The sequence below is a fragment of the Sparus aurata genome, chromosome 8 (assembly GCF_900880675.1).
Source record: "Sparus aurata chromosome 8, fSpaAur1.1, whole genome shotgun sequence".
Lineage (NCBI taxonomy): Eukaryota > Metazoa > Chordata > Actinopteri > Spariformes > Sparidae > Sparus > Sparus aurata.
Genome location: NC_044194.1, coordinates 8,480,838 through 8,504,846, shown reverse-complemented (window position 1 = coordinate 8,504,846; position 24,009 = coordinate 8,480,838). Strand labels below are relative to the sequence as shown.

General features: G+C 45.3%; 2 protein-coding genes across 4 annotated transcripts in view; one reads left to right on the top strand and one right to left on the bottom strand.

The window, feature by feature from the left end:
* Nucleotides 1–5,606: 5,606 nt before the first annotated feature.
* On the top strand, nt 5,607–10,219 carry arsa (arylsulfatase A). The gene is made up of 8 exons (XM_030425270.1): nt 5,607–5,877; nt 6,968–7,208; nt 7,310–7,528; nt 8,274–8,443; nt 8,555–8,679; nt 8,901–9,028; nt 9,129–9,231; nt 9,344–10,219. Exons 1-8 carry the CDS (start codon nt 5,657–5,659, stop codon nt 9,637–9,639), a joined length of 1,503 nt encoding a protein of 500 aa, XP_030281130.1. The 5' UTR covers nt 5,607–5,656; the 3' UTR covers nt 9,640–10,219.
* Nucleotides 9,997–24,009, bottom strand: part of mapk8ip2 (mitogen-activated protein kinase 8 interacting protein 2) — a 32,136-nt gene continuing 18,123 nt past the window's right edge. Inside the window, exons 3-14 of one of the 3 annotated variants that reach the window (XM_030425266.1) lie at nt 21,262–21,501; nt 21,077–21,155; nt 20,162–20,365; nt 17,472–19,680; nt 17,090–17,298; nt 15,943–16,018; nt 15,150–15,322; nt 14,955–15,064; nt 14,709–14,831; nt 14,521–14,591; nt 14,327–14,425; nt 9,997–12,629 (exon numbers count right to left, since the gene is read on the bottom strand). In XM_030425266.1, coding sequence (XP_030281126.1) covers nt 12,557–12,629; nt 14,327–14,425; nt 14,521–14,591; nt 14,709–14,831; nt 14,955–15,064; nt 15,150–15,322; nt 15,943–16,018; nt 17,090–17,298; nt 17,472–19,680; nt 20,162–20,365; nt 21,077–21,155; nt 21,262–21,501 — 3,666 coding nt within the window. In that variant the 3' untranslated portion in view covers nt 9,997–12,556. The remainder of the gene's footprint in view (nt 12,630–14,326; nt 14,426–14,520; nt 14,592–14,708; nt 14,832–14,954; nt 15,065–15,149; nt 15,323–15,942; nt 16,019–17,089; nt 17,299–17,471; nt 19,681–20,161; nt 20,366–21,076; nt 21,156–21,261; nt 21,502–24,009) is intronic. The other 2 variants (XM_030425267.1, XM_030425268.1) reach the window with 2 other exon arrangements.

Below are 24,009 nucleotides of genomic sequence, written 5' to 3'. Positions count from 1 at the left end.
CTCGTCTGCATGACGAGAGCAGGGGGTGATGCAGGAGTCAGCCTGAAAGAGGGATAAATCAGTTGTGGAAGCAGCTTTGCAGTGTGGCAGCAGATGACAGCCGGAGGGGAGTTGGAGCAAGGCAGCGGGCACGAGGGCCACTCAGGCTGCCTCTCTTTATAATATTACCAGGCAGTTGTGGAGGAAATGGTTGCAAGGGCAAGTTGGTCTTACCACTGGCAGTCCATCATCAGAGAGCAGGGAGCGCACGGGGACACACCAACTGGATCACAGGTGGCGTGGATGGTGGATCTGACTGTCAGTGTGTGTGTGTGTGTGTGTGTGTGTGTGTGTGTGTGTGTGTGTGTGGTGGAGCGAGGACGAATATGACGGCGACGCTCATTTCGCCTGTAATGTCTCTTCAGCGCTTTTGTGCGCAGGTGACGTGCAGTTCAAAGGAGCATTTGCTCTATGTTTAGCACAATGAGAGCTCCGGTATGTGAGCCGCGAACGTCGACGAAAGTGCACATTACCCCAGCAGGTCCTCAAACATTTATGAGTTCTTCAGCTCATGTTGCTCCACAGAGGCCTGTTAGATTTCATTGCATAATTCTGAGCTCTGTTCCAGCCCCTCTATTGTGCCAATGAACCTCTGTTTATTTGCCAGGATGTTTTCTATCACTGCTCCCCCAGCACACGAGCCGGAATAACAATGACTTTTCATCATCGGAAGGACTGGTTGATCCCTGCTTTCGCACAGCAGATTGTTGCAAAAAAATCCTCACACAACTGCCTAAAGCGAAAAAACCTCAGGCGGTCTCCATAGTATCTTGAATGTAATCTTGCTATAAAAACAAATTAAGCTGTATTTTTTTTAATGCTTTTTCTAATATCACGCTGACACTCTGTGATGAATAATTTGATTATTTATCACATTAAAAGTGCCGTTTCTCTGCAAAGGGCTTTAATGAAAACCACAGGATGTGAAACTCTTTGGTGTTATTTGCAATCTGCCCGTATTCATCACCTTGTCTTCTCTGAAAAGCCCATAGAAGTTGTGGTGTTTGCTCACAATGCATGTGGATGATCTATCTATCTATCTATCTATCTATCTATCTATCTATCTATCTATCTCTCTCACCGATCAGAGATGGCAGAAAAAGAGGCAGAGCTGTAAATGCTGACGAGAGGCAGCTACCAGAAAGACGTGAGAAGACCGGCTTTACCCGGCACAGAAATGTCACCAAGCTTAAACTGCAATTTAACATGTGCTGCAGATACATATCAACCCTCAATGGCCCAATTACTGCCGGATGCATTGTGTAGCATAGCCCGGGAGATCAGATCTAACAGAGATTGTCTGTGGAACTAATGGTGGAAATCCGACTGAATGAAAGCCCCCCTTTTCTCTCTCTCAGACACGGTTAAGACCAACAGCAGGCAAGTGAAGTGAGGCGAACTGTGATCCAATGGCGCCCACTAGTGCTCAGACAGTTTACCTTCACCTCCACACACACACACACACACACACACACACAAGTGGTCCACAAACACTGCGGCATTATCCTTCACAGTTTAACTCACAGGTTCAGACTGTTAAAATTGTGTGAAATGACAAACAGCAAGAGGATGATAGAAAAAAAAAAGAGTGTTTCTGCACAATAACCAATCGGTGCACGTTTACTGTCGGCTCACATCCCAGTGGGTACCTGCTGTGCCCTTCGTGAGGCCGAATAAACGAGCGTGTTCAGATAAGGAGGAGAGGGAGACGACGAGGTGTGTGTCTGTGTGGTGGTGGCGGTGCTGGTGGTGGAGGCTCTCCCCTGCAGGTGTGATGACTGGCTTCCCTCTCCCCTTGTCGCCATCCTTAGGGATAAGAGTGGGTGGTGGGATTCATTTTCCTTCCATCAGCTTTGCAGTTTTGCAGCACACCTCTATCTGCCCGGAGCAATCGCATTACAGGCACATGCACGCATTCGTAAGTGCTCATACATAAACACACACAGAAACACAAACAAGCCACCCATAGGTAGGCTGGGAAAGCAGATGTTCAAAGCTGAAAAGGTGCGAAAGGTTCACACACACACACACACACACACACACCCCCTCTGTATCGAGGGACATTAAAATCTGATGAGTTTTTCTGGCAGGACAATCCATCTTGTATAAATTTGCCCAATATTCAATAACCAAATAACTGCAGCAACACCTTCCTGAGCAACAGTCACCAGAGTGTGGCAACTGATGCTTAGCAGACGTATTGATAAAGGCTCACACAGATTCATACACACCATCCTCATCCACACACACACACACACACACACACACACACACGGGCAGGGGTGAGGACCTTATTGTAGCCTGAGCTGCTTCAAGCTACTCATCTGCTCCGTGTTTGTCACTGACAACAATTTTCATTTACTCTCAGTAAAAGGTCAGAGCAGTCATCTTTTACTGAATCACAGCGCAGGCGGGGCTGCGCAGCACACAGACATGTCATTTATTCACAGCCGCTCATTCCTCATTCCTCTCCACAAGACAAGCTTGGCCATTAGATGGGCTGTCTGGCAAACACCCTCACAAGTCATTAGTGGTGGAAAAACATAAACGGTCATTATCATAAATGATTTGCTCCTAATGATGGCTGCTTCCAGATATTCCATTACAAGCGACCGGACTAATGACTGCTTCATCGTTTACCTGAACCGAGCACGGTGCCGCGAAAAAGATTCGTGGTATTTAAATCGTAAAAGCAACACCTGCCATGAAAAGGGAGGAATGTAGGCGGCTACCCTCCAGGCACGAGGCACCATGCTGCTCCCTGCAGAGATGTTCAGGATTTCAGAAGATTAGATGAAGGGAGCTCCTGCAGCGAGCTTCTACTTCAGAAACTCACAGTGATCATGTTGGCTCTCTGGCAAACAGCAGCTTCATTATTGCTTATATTACGTATGCATGCGTGCATATGTATAAATATGTATACCTGTGTGTTTAAGATCTGTCTTTGGCTCAGTAGGTCAAGTATTACAGTTAAGGATGTCACTGAAAGCAGAACGCCTGCTTCTACTGCACACAACGACTCATACAGTACATTACGAACACACAACGTAAAGCACATACCAAAGATGGGAGTTATAAGGAACAATACTTAGACTCTAGAAGAAAAACGTGTTTACTTGATGGACTCGCATTTTTAGTTCGGCCTACATCCTATCTGCTTACATGGGGACCACCATGGGGCCCTTTTTGTTTTTGTGAGACGAATCATTTTAAGAAAAAATCATTGGTAGCTCTTTTTAACACAATGTAGGCAGAAATTGTGTCAGGAGCTCTCAGACAGCGGGAGAAAGGGTGATTCCAAAAACAATCCAGGCAAAGACAGAAAGATTAAAAAAAACAAAAACGAGGAGGGTAATAATGAAAAGACTGGACTGTAGTGGCTACATCACTGAGAGGGCAAAAATGAAAAAGCCAACCAGTTGTCTTTTTTTAGTGGTCGAAACATGTTTGATTTTTTAAAAATTAATCCATAAATTCATTAGCTTCCTCACAGAACTGACTCACTCTCCATTCACATGACTGCAGTCGTCATTATGGCCAGACTTATTGTGATTTTCACTATTTTCTGCTACTTTCTCTGTGCAGCCATGTTGGCGTTGGTAATAGTCTGTTGTGTGAGAGGATGCAGATCACTGTCAGTGAGCGGTTTTACACAACATGGTATGGTAAATGGTATTTTACCAATTGAACAACAGATGGCAATTCTCTTGACACACAAAAGAATCCTTTAAATTGACAGACATATATTCGATTCGTGGCACAATTCAAACAGGATCAAAATGTATTTGTCTCTCCCCATTGACAACTGTACAAGTGCCATAGGGCACACCGGAGAGGGCGGGACTTCCCCTCTCTGTACAGTCACTCATCTCATGGATTTGCTGGGTGAGTTTGATATTCACACAGCACGGAAAATGCAAGTAAGGGAAGCCAAACAGCAGATAATGTAAAAAAAACAGCTTAAAAAATTGCAACAGTAATTGTGGAGCTCCATGTCCGTTATCTCAGTTCTCTCTCTCTCTCTCTCTCTCTCTCTCTCTCTCTCTCTCTCTCTCACACACACACACACACACACACACACACACACACACCCACATGGCTGCTGAATGTAGGTCAGTACTGTGGAGAGATGTGAAAGTGAATAGTAAATCAAAACTATCTATCAGCCGATGCCACAGCAACGCTTCCCTGAGGCTTAACAGTGCTGTGGACAGCATGCAAGCAAACCAATATATGTGTACACACACACACACACACACACACACCCACACACACCCACACACACACACACACACACACACACACACAGACACACACACTGGTGAACAGGTACAGTGGATATGTTGCATAATTCATCAGGAAACAGCCATTATCTGGATTCCAATAGCAGGCTGCTCTTCACTGACTTTGTTTCAGGTGTCAGCGTTACTTTGTCCCCTGAGAATCACCTGAGTGAAGTGTTCTGGTGATTATATGTACATATGTGTTGGGATTTTTATGTATTCCTTGTACTCATTTCGTCTCTCTCTCTGCCTCTCATCGACACATTCAGTGTCGGCTTATCTAAATGCAGGCAGCGCCCTCCTGTCCACCTCACTGAAGCTTAGCTCTGAGAATAAATAAATAAATAGGCCCACTTCTGGACTGTAGCCTCCACGTTACCAAATCAGCTGTGACGTTCATTTCTTCTCAAACCGGTGGCTCCTGCAGCACCGCAGCCCAGATTTATTTCTGCTCTTGTTTACGTAATGGAACATGTGTCAGGTTGAATCAGTGGCAGAATCCAAGGTTGCCACAGAGGACAGAAACTCGGCCGCAGGCCCCTCAGACTAATAACTTCAGTCGAGAGTAAGACAAAACATTGGACGTGCAAAAAACAGCTGAGGAAATTCTGGACAGCCTCGGCCCGGCCGCAGTGGACAGGGTCTGGTGACAGGACGAGCACGTCTTCACACGTCAGACTGATACAAACTTGTGTGTTCAAGATTTTATCATAAAAGTTCAGATAAGCAGCTGTGACAGGTCAAATAGTTGACTTCCTGTTAAGCATCCTGTTGAAACCCATTTTTTTAAGGGCTCATATAAAGAGCACAGTGTCCATTATTTTATAACCACTCTGCTGAATCAATGAACAGATCCAATCAGTTCACATATTAAGTCCACTCACATTAAAAATTAACTAAGCCTATTTTTTTAAACCAGCTTATACAAAACACAAGAATGTATACCAATAGTGTGCATGTAGCCTACATAGCAGCACTAGAATCCTAACATAAAGCAGGACTGTTTGAAGACAGGTTAAATTGTTAAAAAGCAAAAACCAAAGGAAACATGCAGATTGTTCAGGGACACATTAAGCTACAATAATCATCAATAATCATCTACACATCACCTGAGTCTGAAGTTTGGACTCTCCTGTTGTTCGCTGCTCTGATTTATTACAGAGTAATAAAGTGAAACCGTCCATCTGGAAGAATTAACCACTTTACCTGCTGTTTGTAGTCCACAAATCAGACGCTTGACTACATTTCCTGGGCGCGCGTGATGTCATCCGCGCGCGACCAGGGAGCACGTGACGTCCTGTTGTGGTTCCTCTTCTCCGCTCAGACGCAGCAGGATGGACTACAGCCGCCTCTTCTTCTTCAACATTTTACTGCTCCACACCTGCTCGGCCTCGCCGCCGAACTTCGTGCTCCTCTTCGCGGATGACTTGGGGTTCGGGGACCTGGGCTGTTATGGACACCCCAGCTCACTCACCCCTAACCTGGACCGCCTGGCAGAGGATGGACTCCGGTTCACAGACTTCTACTGCACCAGCCCGGTCTGCAGCCCGTCCAGGTATCCGTCTGTGCTTACGGAGGACTGACTATTGAGTTAAATGTCGTGTGTGTGCGTGTGTGTGTGTGTGTGTGTGTGTATGAGAGTCAGGGCTGGACTGGACAACCTGATTATTTATCTGTCCTCACACTGTAATTTATGCCTCAACCCTCTGCTGCTTGACTATTATAGACTTAGAATTAAACACACCTTACACCCCTTAAATGTTAGTGTAAAGAGAGGCTGAGTGTGAGTAACATGCTGTATACGACCTGCTTCTGACCTGCAAGGACACACACATTTAGCATCCCTGCTGTAAAAAACTGCATAGACCAGCACCAAAACAAAACATAATGCTGGTGACCAAAGTAAAACCGTCCATTTGGAAGAATTAACCACTTTACCTGCTGTTTGTAGTCCAAAAATCAGACGCTTGACAACATATGCTGGTCTTGCTGGTGATCAGTCACCAGCAAGACCAGCATATGATGTGTTTTGGTGCTGGTCTGTGCTGGTTTTTCCAGCAGGGATTCTGCCAGGGGTCTGTTTATGTGTGTGTGTGTGTGTGTGTGTGTGTGTGTGTGTGTGTGTGTGTGCGCGCGTATAGCCAGGATACAATAACATGCAGAACCAAACTTGAAGTGGGAAGTGAAAACAGATCCTGTTTTTGTTGTGAGGACGCTTCAACCTCATTATTAAGCGCTTCCTAGTATTAAGATTTGAAGTTACACAAAAACATCTTGATGCTCCGACCAAAACAGGAAATAATATGTCATTTGATCCACCTCGGAAAATTCACTGATTCGGCCAAGCGTCTTATATCAAACAACAGATTGTAGTTACACATTTACAGTTTTTACAAGTGACTTTTAAAATCCCATCGTAAGTGTAAGCTCGTATAAAAAACAGACATTTGGGTGGAGTTTTATCCCTCTGGTCTGCGTATTCTACACTGTTTTCATCCTTCATCCACAAAGCTGATAACATACTAATTAGAACTCTAAGATTTGTGGATAAGTACATGGTTTAAATACTTCTAGCCACTACATGAAAACAGTTGAGTCTACACCACACTGAGTAACGTCCTTGTTTTGTTTCGATGGCTCTTCAGGGCATCGTTGTTGACGGGGCGCTATCAGACCCGCTCGGGTGTCTACCCAGGAGTGTTGTACCCAGGCTCTAAAGGCGGCCTTCCTCTGAATGAGACCACCATAGCTGAAGTGTTGAAACCTCTGGGCTACGCCACCGCCGCCATGGGGAAATGGCACTTGGGAGTTGGTGCAAATGGGACGTTTCTTCCAACCAAGCAGGGGTTCGACCATTACCTGGGCATCCCCTACTCCCACGACATGGTCGGTAGTTTTGAAAAGTAGTTTAATGTTTATTTGTTAAAAGCAGGGTTGTTTGTTCAATATCTATTTACTTTTCTGTCCTCTTTCTTCCCCTCTCCCAGGGCCCCTGTCACAACCTGACTTGTTTCCCTCCAGACGTCAAGTGTTTCGGAAATTGCGACGTCGGCGTTGTGACCGTTCCCCTCATGCACAACGAGGTCATCAAGCAGCAGCCTGTGAACTTCCTCGATCTGGAGAGGGCGTACAGCGACTTTGCGACCGATTTCATCACCGCATCAGCCAAGAAAAAACAACCTTTCTTCCTCTACTATCCCTCCCATGTAAGCAACAAAAAAAACCATCAGTACAGAGTAAAAATACACTTAAACCTAGGGAAGCAATTTCAGAGGTCATTGAAGTGTGAATGCAAGATGTTGAAAAGCTGACTCTGAAACTGAATTCTTGGTTTTAATTTGCATGAAGAAGCAGCTGAAGGTGGTAAAGGGTCGAATTAGTATGACTGGGATTTAAAAGTTGAATTAAACTCATGCATTATAAGGTTTGAATAGAGCTTCTGACTTGAAGTATGAATGAGTAGATACAAGATGAAAAGAGTATGAACAGTTAGACGAAAGGGCTCAAGGATGCAAATCACAGTGTAAGTTCAGGGCTGAACCGCGTTACTCAGCTAATGGCTGGAAGCTTAACCGCATAGCTAACTTAACTTTTTATGAAGGAGCAGCTGAAGGAGTACGAAGAGCTGGAAGAGTGGGAAATGGTCTAAAATTATCAGTTTCTCGCTGAGAGTAAGATCAAGTGGATAACACTTAGAAAAAAAAATGAAAAAGTGCAAAATTCCTGGAAAACTTTGAATATTTTATAAAGTATTAAAAGTGTGAATAAGTAAAAAATTGGTGACGCCAAATCAGTGTGGAATCAGTCATCTCTTTTAAAAATGTGTTTTTACAATTTGTATCCACGTCTAGAGGACTTTTTCAGAACAAGGACGGTCGACAATGTGTCCACATTCATGTCACAGCGAATATTACATTCATTTCTTCACCTTTTCCTGCTTTCTTTGTACAGCACACCCACTACCCGCAGTATGCAGGTCCAGGGGCAGCGGGGCGAACATTAAGGGGCCCATTTGGAGATGCTCTGTTGGAGTTGGACAACACAATCGGACAGCTAATGATAACCCTGGAGAAAACAGGCGTGATCGGCAACACACTGGTCCTCTTCACTTCAGACAATGGGTTGGTTTTCTTTCTTTCCCCCCCTCCACACAAGCTGTGGTACAGTAATTTAAAGTGTCGCATTTTTTTGTCTTGTATCAAATGGCATGTTATTCCCGTCTCTGTGTGTAGGCCTGAACTGATGCGTATGTCCCGCGGAGGTAACGCCGGCCCTATGAGATGTGGAAAAGGCACCACATACGAGGGGGGCATGAGAGAGCCAGCCATCGCCTACTGGAAAGGGACAATCGGGCCAGGTCGTTAAAAAAGTCTTAACTTAATGCAAAGACACTAAACTTCAGTTCCCTACATGTACAGCTGCGGATAGAGCTGCACATTTTCCACTGATTTCATTCATTCCTGGCATCAACTGTTTCCTTTGATTCGAGCATGAAAATAAACACCATAATGAATCGAATTTACCCCGATTTGCACATGACCTTCTGCCGCCTGCCTGGTTCCACGTGCATCTGTTTAGGTGTGACTCATGAGATGGCCAGCACTCTAGATATCCTCCCAACCATCGCAAGTCTGGCAGGAGCCAAACTGCCCCCGGTGATGCTGGACGGGGTCGATATGACAGACATCCTTTTGAACCAGGGACAGGTAGCGGCGTAATATCTCACACTCTTTGTAGATTTTGAATAACGTGAGAAACAAGCTGATGTATTCATTTGAATCTTTAACCTTCTTTTTTCTTCTGCAGAGTAAAAGGGAGGCGATGATGTTCTACCCTACAGATCCCAACGAGATGTTCGGTCTGTTTGCTCTCAGGTTAGGGAAGTACAAGGCCCACTTCTACACACGAGGTACGGTCGGCTTCACATACATAATATTTGTTGAAATCTCACAATCAAGCTTCATCCCACGGTCAGATCTAAGGTGTTTCTTGGCTCCTGCCTGTCTATGTTTGTGCATCAGGTGCCAGCCACAGCGGTACTATCCCAGACCCGGACTGCTCTCCAATTGCAGCCCTCAAGGCCCACGACCCCCCTCTTCTTTTTGACCTGGAGGCCGACCCCTCGGAGCACTACCCCCTACCTTCTGAGGGAGACCCTGACCTTGAAGCCGTGTTGGAGAGAATCAAGAAAATCAAGGAGCAGTTTGAGTCCTCCATGGTGTTCGGAGAGAGCCAGATATCAAAAGGGACGGACCGGGACCTGGAGCCCTGCTGCAATCCCACGTGTAGCCCTAAACCCAGCTGCTGCCACTGCTGATGGGACGGATCCTTAAACTTCTGTTGCTGAGAGCGAGGGGAAGGCCGGACTGATTCTGCCTCAAGAATGCACTTGTGATAATCTGATGATGCACTGCTACTTTTATCACTGTTGATACTGAAAAGTAATACAGCAAACAATCTTTTTTCCTCAATGAGGAGGTGATTGTACTTTAATGTTAATATCTACAACTAATGTATAACTGTGTACTGTACATTTCCTGACTTCTATTTTAATGTTTTTATTCTTAAAGATTTCGAATAATTGTGTGGATTCTTCAGTGAGAGACGCATCGCAACATGTTTCAGTCACACATACAATCAAAACAGGTCAGAACAATAAAGACAACGATGAAGGTTTCGGACATCAAGCATATATTTTATTCATAAGACCAAACCCATGACAAGGCAGAGTGATTTTTTTGTCATTTTTTTTTTTAAATCAGTTTTTCCCTGGAATTTTACAAGTCCTCGTTTTTAAAGATACAAGATAGGATATGTTTGTTCTGTCACATACTGTTTTGCTCTAGGTATACAGTGAAGAATCTTGTTAATGTAATAAAGTCAAAAGTTTGGTTTAACTGTCTCAGCGGCTATATGGGACTAGATCATCCTCAGAGGTTGTTTTTGTGTAGCTGTGTGGAGAGAAGGGTTTTTTTTGTTGTTTTTTTTAACTAGGCTGTAACAAGATAGAAAAACATAAGTCAGAAGCAAATAGATACGGATCAGAGATGGGTCACACACTGTTGGAGCTCGGAGGCGATTACTATAATCGGCAAGACGCAAAAAAGTAGTTTTTCCAGTGGCGGCTGACTCAGTCACTATTCAGCTCTAACAGCAGATTGGTCGTTAGTCTGGTGGATGTGTCACACACTTCATGATGTCACATCTTACAAATGTGCCCTAAATGTGCTGCTGAAGCCTGTCTGTAGAGAGTTTATGGAGTTGGCAGGAACCCAAATGCCACGCGAGTGACGGAGATAAAATCGTGTGTAGAAACATAAGACACTGAAATAAAATTATTGCAGATCACAGATATTTTACGTGTTTTTTTCTTTTTCCGTCAGGAGGGGGGTTTTTCGTCTGGTTGTGATCTTCTTCTTCGCAATTTTTTTTGTTTAAACGTCTTTTTAATTAATGTACATATTCATTTTCATTTCATAACATACTCAACATAAAGGACACAGCACTATCTTAGATTCGCTATTGTATATACATGATCTAACTGACAGCGATACATATGTAGATAACACCCTACTTCTCTCCCGCCACGTGTGGCTTTCAGTGTGAAACTGAAATCCTGCAGATCTGAGGTGTCGGCTCTGGCGGACTGTGACTGAAAGCGGCAGAACGAGATGCTAAACAGTGTCTGATAGAACATGGAGATGCCTGAAAATTTCAGATGGCTGTAGTGACCACATCGTATTCTCTATATAAGGTGCTCGACTGTTAGCTATTGTACGCTACAGCAACCCCAGTAGTTTATTGTGTGACGTGCGAATGATGCTTTGACCTTTTTGACCAGACAAACGTGGGAACATGTGGCCGTCCCTTTTCATCCACCATACTTAAAAAACAAGATTCAAGTCTAACCATTTACATTACTATAAAACCTCCCTTTGAATGCTTTATTAAAGGTTTGATTACATTGTGATACCGGGACCGGAGTGTTAGCAGGACGCTCTCACTGTACAGTAGGCACACTGCAATACAGAATTCCTGACGTGTGGCTCGCGCTCAAATCTAGTCGTTCCTTTTTCCATCGTCGAAACCGCCAAGTCAAAAGAAAATGGAGACTAGGACGTCACTAAAAACCAGTCAAACAGTCAGAGGTGTGAGAATATGGCTTTTCAGGGGGCCTTTTGCATTCTTTGACCTGAAAGTCACACCAATCACAGCAAAGCATACAGTGATGTGTGATTTTTTTGTTTTTGTTAAACAGCTGAGTGAGTTTGTATGAAAAGCTCCCCACGGTGACGGACAGCAAGCAGTGCAACTTTGAGGACAAGACAGAAGTAAAATGTTTTTTTCGTCGTTTCATCCGAATGTGCTGACAAGTTACGGCACATAATCCGAGCTGAATTAAGATATCTGCAGGGTTTTTAATGACATTCAAAGTTCATTCCGAGTCGTTACAGCTCTAGCATCGCCTTTACCTGCAGTGACTCTCGTCAGGGTGGGTCGGTAAAACCCACGACCACACAAAGTCCCCTCCATTAGTCTCAGCTGTGAGTGTTTCTTAATTAGTCTGGATGAGGCGCCTGTATGTCTACTTTCTATACATTTATTTACAACACACACTACGTCTTGTACGCGACACAGGGGTAAGCTCGGACCAAGGACAGTTCACTGTACTCTCTCTACTTTGCTCCAATGTCACTATCAGTAGAAATCAAATGAGCAGTTTTGTCAATATTGAACAAATACATATTTACAGTTAATCAAACGCCGGACCTCGCGATTCTACACTGTTCCCTTACTGATTGTTGAGCTGCTTGCCATTCACTTGGATATGTGTGTTTCTCTGTGTGTCTGTGTGCAGTAACCCTACTAGCCATGCATTGAAAAGTGAAACAGCAGTAGTAGGTATATTGTTTTCTTTTTCATTTCAAAAGAGGAACCTTTAAATAAACAGGTGCTCAGCGTCTTAGTTTTCATATCATAGAAAAAAGATAAAAGAAACAGGCAATCGATCCATCGAGACTGATGGAAATAAACCGAGAGAGAGTGAGAGAGAGATGGATGAAATCAGTCAAATGCCTAGCATACTGTAGAAATGAACATCCCAGTTTTAGAGGGACACAGAAGAGTATTTTTACAATGGAGAGAAGACCCCCACTGGCAGCGCCCTCTGGTGGCAAACTCGATGAACATACACAAGCTGCGGAGGAAGAAGGCGGTCGTCATGGCAACACTTCTTACTCCAGGTAGATGTCCTCGGTGGGGCAGGCGTACTCCAGATGTTCCTGGTAGTACTCCTGGAAGGCTCGTCTGCAGGAAAAAGACAAGACGGACGAGAGCGTGAGTAACCTGCTGGAAACTAGACGGCAGCCTCCCACAGTCATCCTTCTCGTAGTGACAGGTTTTACAGTCATGCTCGTGCTGTTCGCTAAGAAAAGGGCAGGTTGGTGAAAACAAAGGTGCAAAGATTCCCGTGTTAAAGCCCCCCTGCGGTTAAAAATGTCCAGTCCTGGTCCAACATTCAGGAAACAGGAGTGTGATGTGAAAAATTTGAAGCCACCAGTCCACATTTCCTCTTATGATTAGCAGCTTGTAACATAAAAGTATATATTCCGGAATTTTTAATAGGGAGAAGCATCAGGTAACATTTTAAGCATTTCAATGTGGCAATTACACTTTATTTTCTGCAAAAAGACATGTGTTTCTGTTTGCCTTGGTACATGTGTGGGAAGAGGATTTTCAAAATAATTTGAGCGCAAATTAGGGATGATAATGATTAATGATGAATCGCATGATGTCTGTTAAGAGTTAATCAGATTAAAAGCCTATTAACCGACAATCGGAGATGTGCGCAAATACATCAAAAATTATCTTGTTGCAAATGACAAATTATATCAAAATAAAACAACACACTGGTATGGGTTGGATTTTGTTGGGCTAGTTGTTGAATTTTGTGTTATTTTAATTTATCATTCAAGTTTGGTTTACTAAATGGTTACGTTTATCATCTCCTAATGTAGCCGACTCTGATTTCTAATGTCAAACGTCCAACATATATTATATAAAATTAATGATTAACTGATGAATTTTGATATACTTTCTTTCAAACCAATGACAATTTGCGTCCCCCACTGAAAACACGGGAGCGCTCTCGCTGGATCACAGCAGGGAGGTTGTTTTTCACAGGTTGTGCCCTCGTTGATGGATCCGTTCCGCAGACGGAGCAGGATGAGAGGCTGATTGATGAAACATCTCTGAAGCTCATCCCGAGCCCTGCTACCTGCCAGCGCTTCATCCAGAGACAGTGAAATATCTGTATCTTTGATTATTCAAGCCCAAAACGGCTGAATCAGACATGACTAAGCTTGCGGTCATTCGTCAGTCTTACACACATAGAATGCTATGGTGCAAAATAAACCTAGATTATAGTAGTAAAGATGAACTTTAATCCAGGATTTAACAAACCATCAAAGAGCACTTAGATGATGTACAGCGTGAGAGTTAAAATTATTAGAGCAATTTAGGTAGCTTGAAAATGAAAGTGCATTTACAGTAAGGACACACCGTTTATCAGTCAGGAGAACTGGATCCAATATTCAGCGATATTTTGTATTAAAAATATGATTCTGAAAAGTAACGTGGGACTTAAGTTATAAAATAAATTAAAGGAGTGGAAGCATAAAGTGGCAGAAAATGAAAATAAGTACAAGCACCTTCGAATGTATACTTAAGAACAGCATTTAAGTAAACTGTAGTTACATTCCATCACTTGTTTTTTTTTAAATCTTGACACTTAGATTTTCAGTTTTGCTGTGCATATATATTGGCAACACATATAATGGTGTGTTTCTCCTTGACCACCGATAATCAGTATTATATTGGCCCGGATCAGTCGATCCCTAATTTCCAGCTTAAGGAGGTGGAGTCAATTTGTTTGAATCAGACGTGTCCATAATGTAACAAACTCACAGTGAGCAAATTGACGTGATAACGTGATTTGGACTCACCCAACACACTCTGCTACAGGTCGCATGGACTCCTGGGATACAAACACGTGACAAGCAAATCTGTTCAGCATCGGATGCTTAGTGATGAAGCCAAAGTAGCTGCAGAGAGAAGAAGAAAACAATATGATGAGATCAGTCCGACGTTAGACTAGAGAAGCGTGACACGAGGGGAGGAAACCAGCGTGTTTGTTTACCAGTTGTTCCTCGGATGGCAGCCACAGAACGAGATGTTCTTCATCTGGAAGAAGTGACTACATCTGTCGTACTGAAGACGGAGAGAGGGACAAGAAGAAAGGGAAAGGAGGTTGGCTTGAGTATTATCCCATCTTAAACGGGCGATTGACTTTGAATTGATGGACTGATTTCATTTATCTGTCCATACCTCATCGAGGGTGTCGAATTCATCCTCCAGGCTCATGATCAGTTTCACTCCTTGCAAGCTTATCTCCAACTCACACAGAGAGGGAGGTCGCACATGTACCGTCCGTTTCCTCGATATCGCGATCTGACGGACGGAAAATATTTCCACGTCAAAGTAAATGTGATTTAATGGCGTATGCAGGACAGCACCCGTGTGGTTTTTGTATGCTGTCATGTGATGCGTTCTGCTGTTTTCCGCTCAGCTTACCTTCTGCATGGCAGCGCAGAGAATGCCGTTGCCTTGGTGATACGGCACCTCAACAGACCCCAAAAACTGGACGCTGAAAGTCTCGATCCACGCCGGGTTTCTTTTCATGCCTGCAGGACACATACGTACAGAACGTGTGACTCCTCTGACATTCATGGTGAGAAAATACATAATAAACGATCCCACTCAACTCACCCATCAACTCCTTGGACTGGCCTATGACCTCATGGGCGTAGAAGGCAGGAAATATGCCCCTCTCCCCTGTCCGCATGTTATAGCCTCGGTACCAGTAGTCATCCTCTTCTTCCTCCACATATAAAGGATCGTCCACGTCTAGCTCCAGCTCGTCTGCATGTCTGGGAATGAACCTGCAGAGAGCAGCAGAGAGGGAAAACCATCTCTGTTAAACGCCTTGTGTCCTTACATGGTATCGCTGCTGCTGAGCATCCTATAGACTGGAGATAATTTGATCAGGAAGCATCTGTTTGGGTGTCAGGTGATTCCCAGTGGGGAGCAGAGGAGGAGGGGGGTTCAAACAGACAACACAAAAAGATGGCGGGTGGAGGGAGACAAAGAGCTCTACATGGGGAGACACACTTATTTAAAGAGAACTGTGCTGCGGCAAACACAAAATGGTACATGCAGAACGTGTACGTGCACACAACGGAGGCGTGCGTCGCTTCGTCTTTTGCTCTAGCACACACGCACATAAGCACAGACACAGGTGGTGAATGATGTTATCATTAATGGCCTCCCTGCAGCTCACGAGCCCAGCTGTAGCCGGACATCTGCCCTCCTCTCTAACTTAATTGGCGATTCGATATTGCTACATGACCCCTGCAGACACTCAGAGCCACCAAACCTCAAAGAATTATTGTTTTGTTATCTACACAAGGACGTTTCCTCCTAGACGTGACATTCAAAATTAATTCCATCGAACCTTTTCCACAATTGAAAAAAAAAAAACCTGTACTGTTGGTTGTCTTACCGGTAAACTGCCCTGTGTGTCTGGTCCCTCTCCTCTCCGTTGATGGTACAGGAGAAAAGTCCAAAGGATTCTGTGCCTACATGGCATAAAAAAAAGAATGGCACCACTTAGGCTGTTTTAACGCTGTGAAAATCATTTTCCCCAACAAATGAAAAGCTAAACTATATATATAAAAAAAAAGGTATAATGAATTATGTGTTATTTGTTTGGGGCACATTTGTCTTGTAAACCACAGGTGAGAAAGTCTAAATGGAGGCTAATTGGATTTGTCAAAAAAGAAATATCAATGGAATCCCTTGTAATGAGCCCTTCATTATGCAAATCACCCTTTATTAGGCATATGAATCTAGAAACGAGAGCACTGGTTGATGATGGGTGTACTGGGAAGCGGAGCCCTCCCATAGGTCCTGTGTGGGCGTCCTGCCAAATTTAGATCACATGTTAATGTATCATTCTGACAGTGATGAGTTGCCGCCCTAATGGAGACCCATAAGTGGACAATTTTAGCAATGGTGCTGCCGGGCCATAACCTGACGGGTATCTTAAATTGATGGATTGGTTTGACATTTAGAGAAATGTGCTTATTCACTTCCCTGCAGACAGTTAGGAGATCAATACCACTCTCAGGAGATTGTTTGTTTAGCTTAGCATAAAGACTCTGCACAGTGGTAAAAATATCAAACTTTTGCTTTTTTAATCTATTCAAAAACCCAAGTGTTTTATTTTGGTAGATTTATCGTTGTGTATCATGTTTTACTTTCCACCCCCTGTTTTTGTGTTTCCACCCACCGTTTTGATTGGCCCTCAGTTTCATCTGTGTCTTGTTGGTCTTCCCTCCTGTGTGCATTTGAGTCTGTGTTTTTCCCTCTCTCTTTGTCAGATTGTCTGTTTTCGTCCTCCCGTCAGTCTCCTGTATGTCCTGTGTTTTCTGTCCCCTGGTGTTCGAGTTTCCTCTGTGTTCCTGCTTCGTTCTCTGTTAATATTGCTTTTGCATATTCCTTACCGGCCTTTTTGTTGCCAGTTTTTTTTTGTTTCTTGTCATTCTATTGCTTGCCCTTTTGGATTTGGGGGTTTTGATCATTAAAGCTTGCTTTTATTTTTCAGCCCGCCTACCTTTTTGATACACCTGACATTGTGTGCAACTTACTGGAAGAGCGAGAAGTGCTGTTGACGAACACATTGAGGAACTTCTTGGAGAATGGGAGGTCAGCCTCGGGGGACGAGTCCTCAGAAGAACTGAGAAGTTCTGGCCTCACCTCATCCTCATCGCGACCATAGCCCACCTCTCCCGTCTCCAAAGGCTCCTCGTCACAAAGCGTGGAGAGCTCGCTGTCATCGCTCAGAACGGAAGTGCACCTGAGAGGACAAGATTTTTCAGTTTCAAATTTCGGTTTAGGCTACTGAAAGAATTTTCAGCACTAAAATGCACAAGAGAATGTCAAGCCAATAATGAAAATACTACTTGATTGTTTCTGTTCAATTTAAACAAAGATATTAATCCATTTCATGCATTTTTCATCAGAGCATACCTTCTTAGGCTGACGAGTTCCAGCGTAGTATTCTCATCCACCACTAGCGTGTACTTCATGGAGTCATAGGCCAGTCCATCATCTTCATTCGGTTGCCTCAGAGCCAGCTCTTTCTCACACAGTGGGAGGTCATGGTCAGATAAGGGACGGTCTTGCACACTGGAATCGATGGGCGGTGAACTGTCCAGCTCTAAATCACTACCCCTGTATGACTCCTTCCTCATGCCACCCAGGAAGGGGTAAGAGTCCCCGTCGTCTTCCTCTTCGTCATTATCTGTGGAGTAGGTGAGGCTGAAGCAGCGGTTGGTCTGGGCGGTGGGTATGTCCAGCGTCAGGCTGTGTTTAACCTCGGTGATGCGCTCCAGAGAGGCTGAAGAACGGCTGGCTGGCCTGGGCTCAGTCTCTCTTCCTTCGTCCTTGTCGCTGACCACACTCTCAGTGAGGCTTGGTGAGTCCAGGTTACTTCTCCCCTCAAGCATCATCAAGTCATTATTGGGCTCCTCATCTTCCTCCTGTCTCTTGGCATTCTTAGATGGTTTGTCTGCGAGGTTCTTCTCAGAGTCTTTAGTGGCATACGCGGAGTTGAAATCTGTGGTCCCCCTCCCCTCCAAAGTCAGGGGGGTTACAGTGTCACTGGTAGCGCTGTTCATATAGAGATGTACTCCGTTTGAAGACTCCACACACCTCCTCCTCTCTCCTGGCTCCTTTCTGTAACCTTCGCCTTCCTTCTCCTCTTCCTCTGATCCCTCCATTCCAGCTTTATTCTCGTGGTCCTCGTCATTGAAGCCATCCGCGTCCCCGATGTCTGAGGATGGCGAGATGGTGTCCGACACGGATACCTTCCTCTTGAAGCAATCCTCGGGACAACTGATTGGGTACGAACCCTCGGAGATCATCCTGTTGACCAGGTTGCTGAGCAGCCAGGGTGAGTCAGAGTTCTCGCTCAGCTCATCTTCACTTTCTGAATCGGAGTCTCCCTCGCTGGTTCCGTCATATTCGTCCGAACTGGGCATTAGCCTGGGTCCCACCGGCAGGTAGAAGGATCGTTTGAAGCTCTCAAGACTGTGGTCTGGTTCTATCTGCAGCACCATCTGTCTCGACAGGCTGTCTTCGCAGCGTTGGGCTGGAGGCAGAGTCTCATCTGGGTCGGCCTGGTGCTCACAGGACAGCTCATCGTCCACATTCTGCAGCCCCATCAGGGCTTGACCGTCATCATAGGCCTCAGGAAGTAAGATGGGCGAGTCAACAGGGGATGGTGTGGCAATAGTGGGTGAGGGCAGAGGGGAAGGGGATGGTAGAGGAGACCTTTCTTTAATTGGGTCGGGCTGACCCAGAAGTAGAGACGCTTTCAGTCCCACAATACCACTGTCCTGCTCTAACTCAGTGTCCGGGTCCAGTTCCTGGTCTGACGTAGGCGAGCTGGCCTCCTCGATGGAGTTGGTGAGGTGAGACGAGCGACCGCTGCTACTGTCATCACTGGTCAGGTCAAGCTCTGTCTCTGAGATAGAGGAGATCATGTTGGAGACCACAGGACCTCCACAGGCAAACGCCGCCTCCAGCTCCCCTTCGATGTCAGAGTCGGAGCCCGGAGAGCTGAGGTCCTTGTCCTGGTCTGAGGTCAAGTAACCCTGCTGGTTCATATCGGCTATCCCTGGGTCTGAGGATGGAGAGGTGGAGTCGTTAGCCGCTGCCTCCATGGAAGAAGCTGGAGCGTTGGAACTGTTGGAGTGGTCATAAGCATCTGAGCGGCTGGAGGAAACATAGGTGGAGAAGGAGGCGAGCTCGGAGGGTTCAATGCAGGGGAACTCCACGTATGACGACTGATTCTCCTTACAAACCATATCGTAGGTCTCCTTACACATGAACTCCACTTCAAAGTCCTTCTCCAGCTCCTCGTCAGACAAGGGTGTGTCGGCACCGTCGTTTGCTCCCATGGGCGCAGTGGACGACAAGCAGTGACTGGTTCCATCTGGGTCTAGGTCGTTCTCCGGCTCCATACCTGACTCGCTGGTGATCGTGTAGGTATCCGTGGCAAGACGGTTCGAGTGTTTGTGGTTGTGGCCGCTGTTGAGGTCATGGTCCACCTCCGTGTCTGAACACTGGGAGTGTTCGTCGACGGAGGGCACCCTCGCTGTCTGGATTGAGGGGTCTGCCTTTTGCTCAGGGACGTTGCCAGGACAAGGGTGGGACTTGTGTTGACCAAATGAGCCTGTGGAGATAAAAAAAAAGGTGTGGAGAAACAAGAAAGACCATGAGAGAATGAAAATACAGAGTGACATAGAGGATTGTGAAGTAGACGGTGAAGGGAATGGAAAAAGAGAACGGAGACAATTCAAAAGAGTTGAGGGGGCACGTGCAGTTTGGACAATTAATGAGAACAGATAAAAAAAGACAGAGCGTGAAGAATAATAAACGAAGGCACGTTCAAGGTGAATGTACAAAATCAGTCAAAAAAAAAAAGGGGGGATGGACTAGTTCAGCAAAGGCTTGTTCATTAGAAACGCACTAATATGAATCCCTAAAGTAGATAAGTACAAGTTGGTTTGTAAGAACCAACATGACAGTGCCTTGCTGAACATATACTGACAAGTCAAAGTCACATCACATCACTTTGTTTCACATCACGGCACTACACGACACTGATGTTTATGAAATGAGCTCTAATCTTGCTGGGTTGGCCTTTTTGTTACCGTATTCGGGCCTCTCCCGCCTGTTGCCCTCCATGTCGCAGAGGAGGGGCCTGTGAGGGGACTGTGGGTTCCCGCCCTCCCCTGCCTGTTTTGGTGGAGTACCTTTGCTCTGCGACCCTGGTGCCTGGGTAACGGGAGAGGCTGGACAATGGCCTGTCACATGGCTACCATCCTCCAGACATGAGTGGGTTGGAGACAGACGGCCTAGAGGTAGAGCAGATACTCATTTTCTAGCTGTGTGTAATGCCAGCTGTTTGAAAATGGTAATTTTATAATAGCCGAGCTTCATTTGCGCATGGAAGCAATAAACCTGCAGATCTGAGGCAACTATTTAAATAACATCTAATTTGGCATCTCCGGGCTTTCTGGAGACTTGGATTATGCTGGATGAGCTGTATGGGGGCATTCTGACAGTTTTCTTTCGTTTTCTTTTTTCCATTTTAAAAACAAGTCCCCTTATTTCCCCTAGAAATTCTAAATGCTCTTAAAGTTCTAGAAATGTTTTGTGGACTGCGAAAAACTGACTTTCCATCAGCTCACGGCTGAGGAAATAGGAGGGTATTATCTTATATTGCCCTTAAAATTTCTTCAAGCGTCCAAATACTGGATGAGAATCAATTTTCAGAGGATATTCAATGTGAGATTTGTTGGACACTAATTCAGTGTTGGGCACAACACTACATGTAACATATGGATGAAAAAAAACAAATGCTGTCGCCCCAGCATTAATTACTGCAACAAGGCAAATTCATTTCAACAGTGATTCTCCCTCATTATTTCTCACCAAAATCTCTTGCATCACTATAATATGGCATCTTTCGCGAGGTATAATTAGTGGTAGACAGAAAAAAATGAATGCAATGAAAACATATCCATAGTCCCTGCCCAAATGTATTACAGATGATTAATCATTACCCTGTGAGGCTGGGTTGCGTAACGAGTCCTGCCAGCTTCCTTTCTTTGGGGACAGACTGCTGTTGTTATTCAGAGAATCCTAATAAGAAGGCAGAGAGGGAAATATTCAACAGAGTTATACTGTGTTATCAGAAAGGCTCAGAGCTAAACATAATCTGCGTGTTCAGGGCCGTCCCGCTTCTTACCTGCGACACAGCAGTGGTGAGGTTCAGCGTGGTGGGTCGGCTCTTTAGAGTGCCAAGAGTCGGGGAGGGAGGAGGGGAGGCGGAGGGTGACGGCGGTGCATCCGGGTCGACCTCGTCATCGTCTTCCTCTTCCTCCTCGTCATCGTCGTCTTCGTCATCGATCATCTCGAACTCTTGGAAGTCGTCCTGGAAGGAGCAGACTGGGTGGTGCATGTCATTCTTCTCCAGGATGAGGGAGTCCTGTGGCCGGAGGAGGAGAGGGACAGAGCGGCTTGTAACGGGGATAGAATCAGGGATGCTCTGCGTTTTCACACCTTCAGTATATTTCAGATGATGGCCACGCTAATCAGAAGCGCTGTGGGATTCTATGTAGTGAGCAGACACAAAGGGAAAAGCTGTCGTATGCTACTTCCTTTTGCACGTCAAAGCTCTGCCAAGAACAGGCCCGTCTGAGGGATGAATAGAAGGAGGAGAGCGCAGATGGACAACAGGCAACACAGTGTTCTTTGAAAACAATAAAGGGCATTTGTAAAACACAGACGCACACATCAAAGCGCTGTGGTGGGACACTCTGTTCACATAAACAGCCGAGAGAGCATTTCTGCTGATATGTTCATTCAGCAAAGCCGGGGGGTCATCTGTGTGTGTGTGTGTGTGTGTGTTTGTGTACGTGTGCACCCATGAATACATTCATGTGTGTTTGAGCAGCTGAGTGCAGCCTTCAGCATCAGCAGCGGCATGTAGAAATACAAAAAAGGTTGAAAAGGTGGGAACAATTAAGTCACGGAAATACAAAGTCACCCTGCAGAGAGCAGGATAACGGAGCAGTCCAGAGCGTTGACTGCTTCCAGAGAGGAGGGAGAGATGGTGAGTGTTGTGATGGAGGGGCCAAGAAATGAGAGTGGATCAATCAGACGTCTCTCAGGTTTCAGCTGGTTTACCGGAAAGCGGTGCACTAAAGGATTTTTTAGTATTAACAGACCACACCTCCATGAGTTTGTGTGTGTGTGCGTTGCCGTGTGGCCTTAATGCTTGCCAGATACAAGCATATTGATGGAGCGAAGTCCGAAAAGGAGCTTATTAGCACACACGTTGCACTGTCTGCTTAACACCGAAAGACGATGCACCGTCTGTGAGAGGGCGAAATTGATCATACAGCTGATAGCTACCTTAGAAATGAACATCATCTCTCCCCCGATGACCGTAAAAGTATTTAGCGTGGCTCATGCATCGATTTAAAGCTGCTACATCATTTATTTTTTAACGGACAGAGTGCACAGTCACCAGCGCAAACACTTTCTTTTTTGTTCTGATCGTCTCCTCCCTGCTTTGAATTTGACAATGCAAACACAAGCATGGATTTATCTGGTTTGTAGTTTGTAACAGCGCAGCAGTTTCTCAGCCTCTCTGTTGCAGTCTTTCTAATGGGGGGAATCAAACCTCACCCTCTCGCCCGTCCAGCGCACGCGAAATCTGCTGACGCCTGGTGCATCCACTTTGTGCCACAGCATCAGAAATCAACACTCTAGTCTATTACCAAGAGAGTACGCATGAATATGCACAGTTATTTCTGATTACCTTATTCATTTTTTTTCTGTTATTTAGATGTTTTTCACTGTCAAGACTCACACCGCTGTTTCCTCACACTGGCCCATTATAATCCATCACTGGAGCTACGTGACCTATAACTCCGTCACAGTGTAAAAATCCCGAGATCCATCAGCGGGGTTGTGAAAATGCCACATCTGCCTGGGAGGAATAATCTGCACTGTCAGGAGACATCCTTTTAGCGAGGCCACCTGACAGACAGTCAGGCAGGCCTAAAGAGAGAGAGGGACAGACAACTATAAATAAGAGTTGTGTGTCGGCGAGAATCGATCTCCGTGGTCTCGGGTTCCCAAGGACATCCCATTCAGCCCCCGTGACTGTGCCTCGGCTGTCACCCAGTGGACTTACGCAGGCATGCGCGCTCGCTTGTTTGCAGGGGAGTTCACAGCTGCAGTCAATGGAAATTAAATTAGCTAAAATGGCAATCCTTGTTTTGCACACAGACATACCCAAACGCACATACAGTGTACTGGTCTACTGTCATAAATACACAGATTTATTATTTATAGGTTCTCTAAACAGCTCAATAGCGTCTCTGAATGCTGATCATTTGGAAGAGAGATACCATATCTGTACAAAAACAAAACACGAAGGCAGAGCAGCGTCTTGATCCTCTAATTGGCCGACCACAGGCTTGTTCAGCACGGCTAATTCTACATCTACTGACAGTAGACAGTGAGATGGCTGCTCCACGATACAGCTCAGACAGAAGAGGCCTCGGGTTGGACTCGTTTGCTAACTGAGCTGATCAGATGAGAGAAACTCATCAGGACATGGTGCTCAAGTGAACACTGTCTGCATGGCTTCTGTATGAAGAGGGCGCCAGGGACTCATAAATCTCAAAGAAGAGACGCGGAGACTGGGAATTAAGTGGTCTTTTAAGATTTAACAGGTAGCGGGTCGCAGGAAACGGAGAAGGGTCTGATAGACTAGCTAAACATCCCTGCAGAGAGTCCAGTGTTCCCCCAATTACAGCACCCTGCTTTCTCTGAGTGCAAATTCCTGATGAAATGTTAAATTATGCATCCATGTACACCTGCAAAGCCATTAGTCTCAGACCAGTCAGGCAGCGCTAGTACAATCATGGAAAAGGGAAGTGATTTAACATACATGACATGTACGATTATAGCATATAGCTCC

What these genes read in the sequence shown, in the direction of transcription:
- arsa (XM_030425270.1), top strand. Translation starts at nt 5,657, where the DNA reads ATGGACTACAGCCGCCTCTTCTTCTTCAACATTTTACTGCTCCACACC. An exon ending in CTCTTCACTTCAGACAATGG is followed by an intron (nt 8,444 to 8,554) that starts GTTGGTTTTCTT and finishes CTCTGTGTGTAG; the next exon opens with GCCTGAACTGATGCGTATGT. An exon ending in GAAAGGGACAATCGGGCCAG is followed by an intron (nt 8,680 to 8,900) that starts GTCGTTAAAAAA and finishes GCATCTGTTTAG; the next exon opens with GTGTGACTCATGAGATGGCC.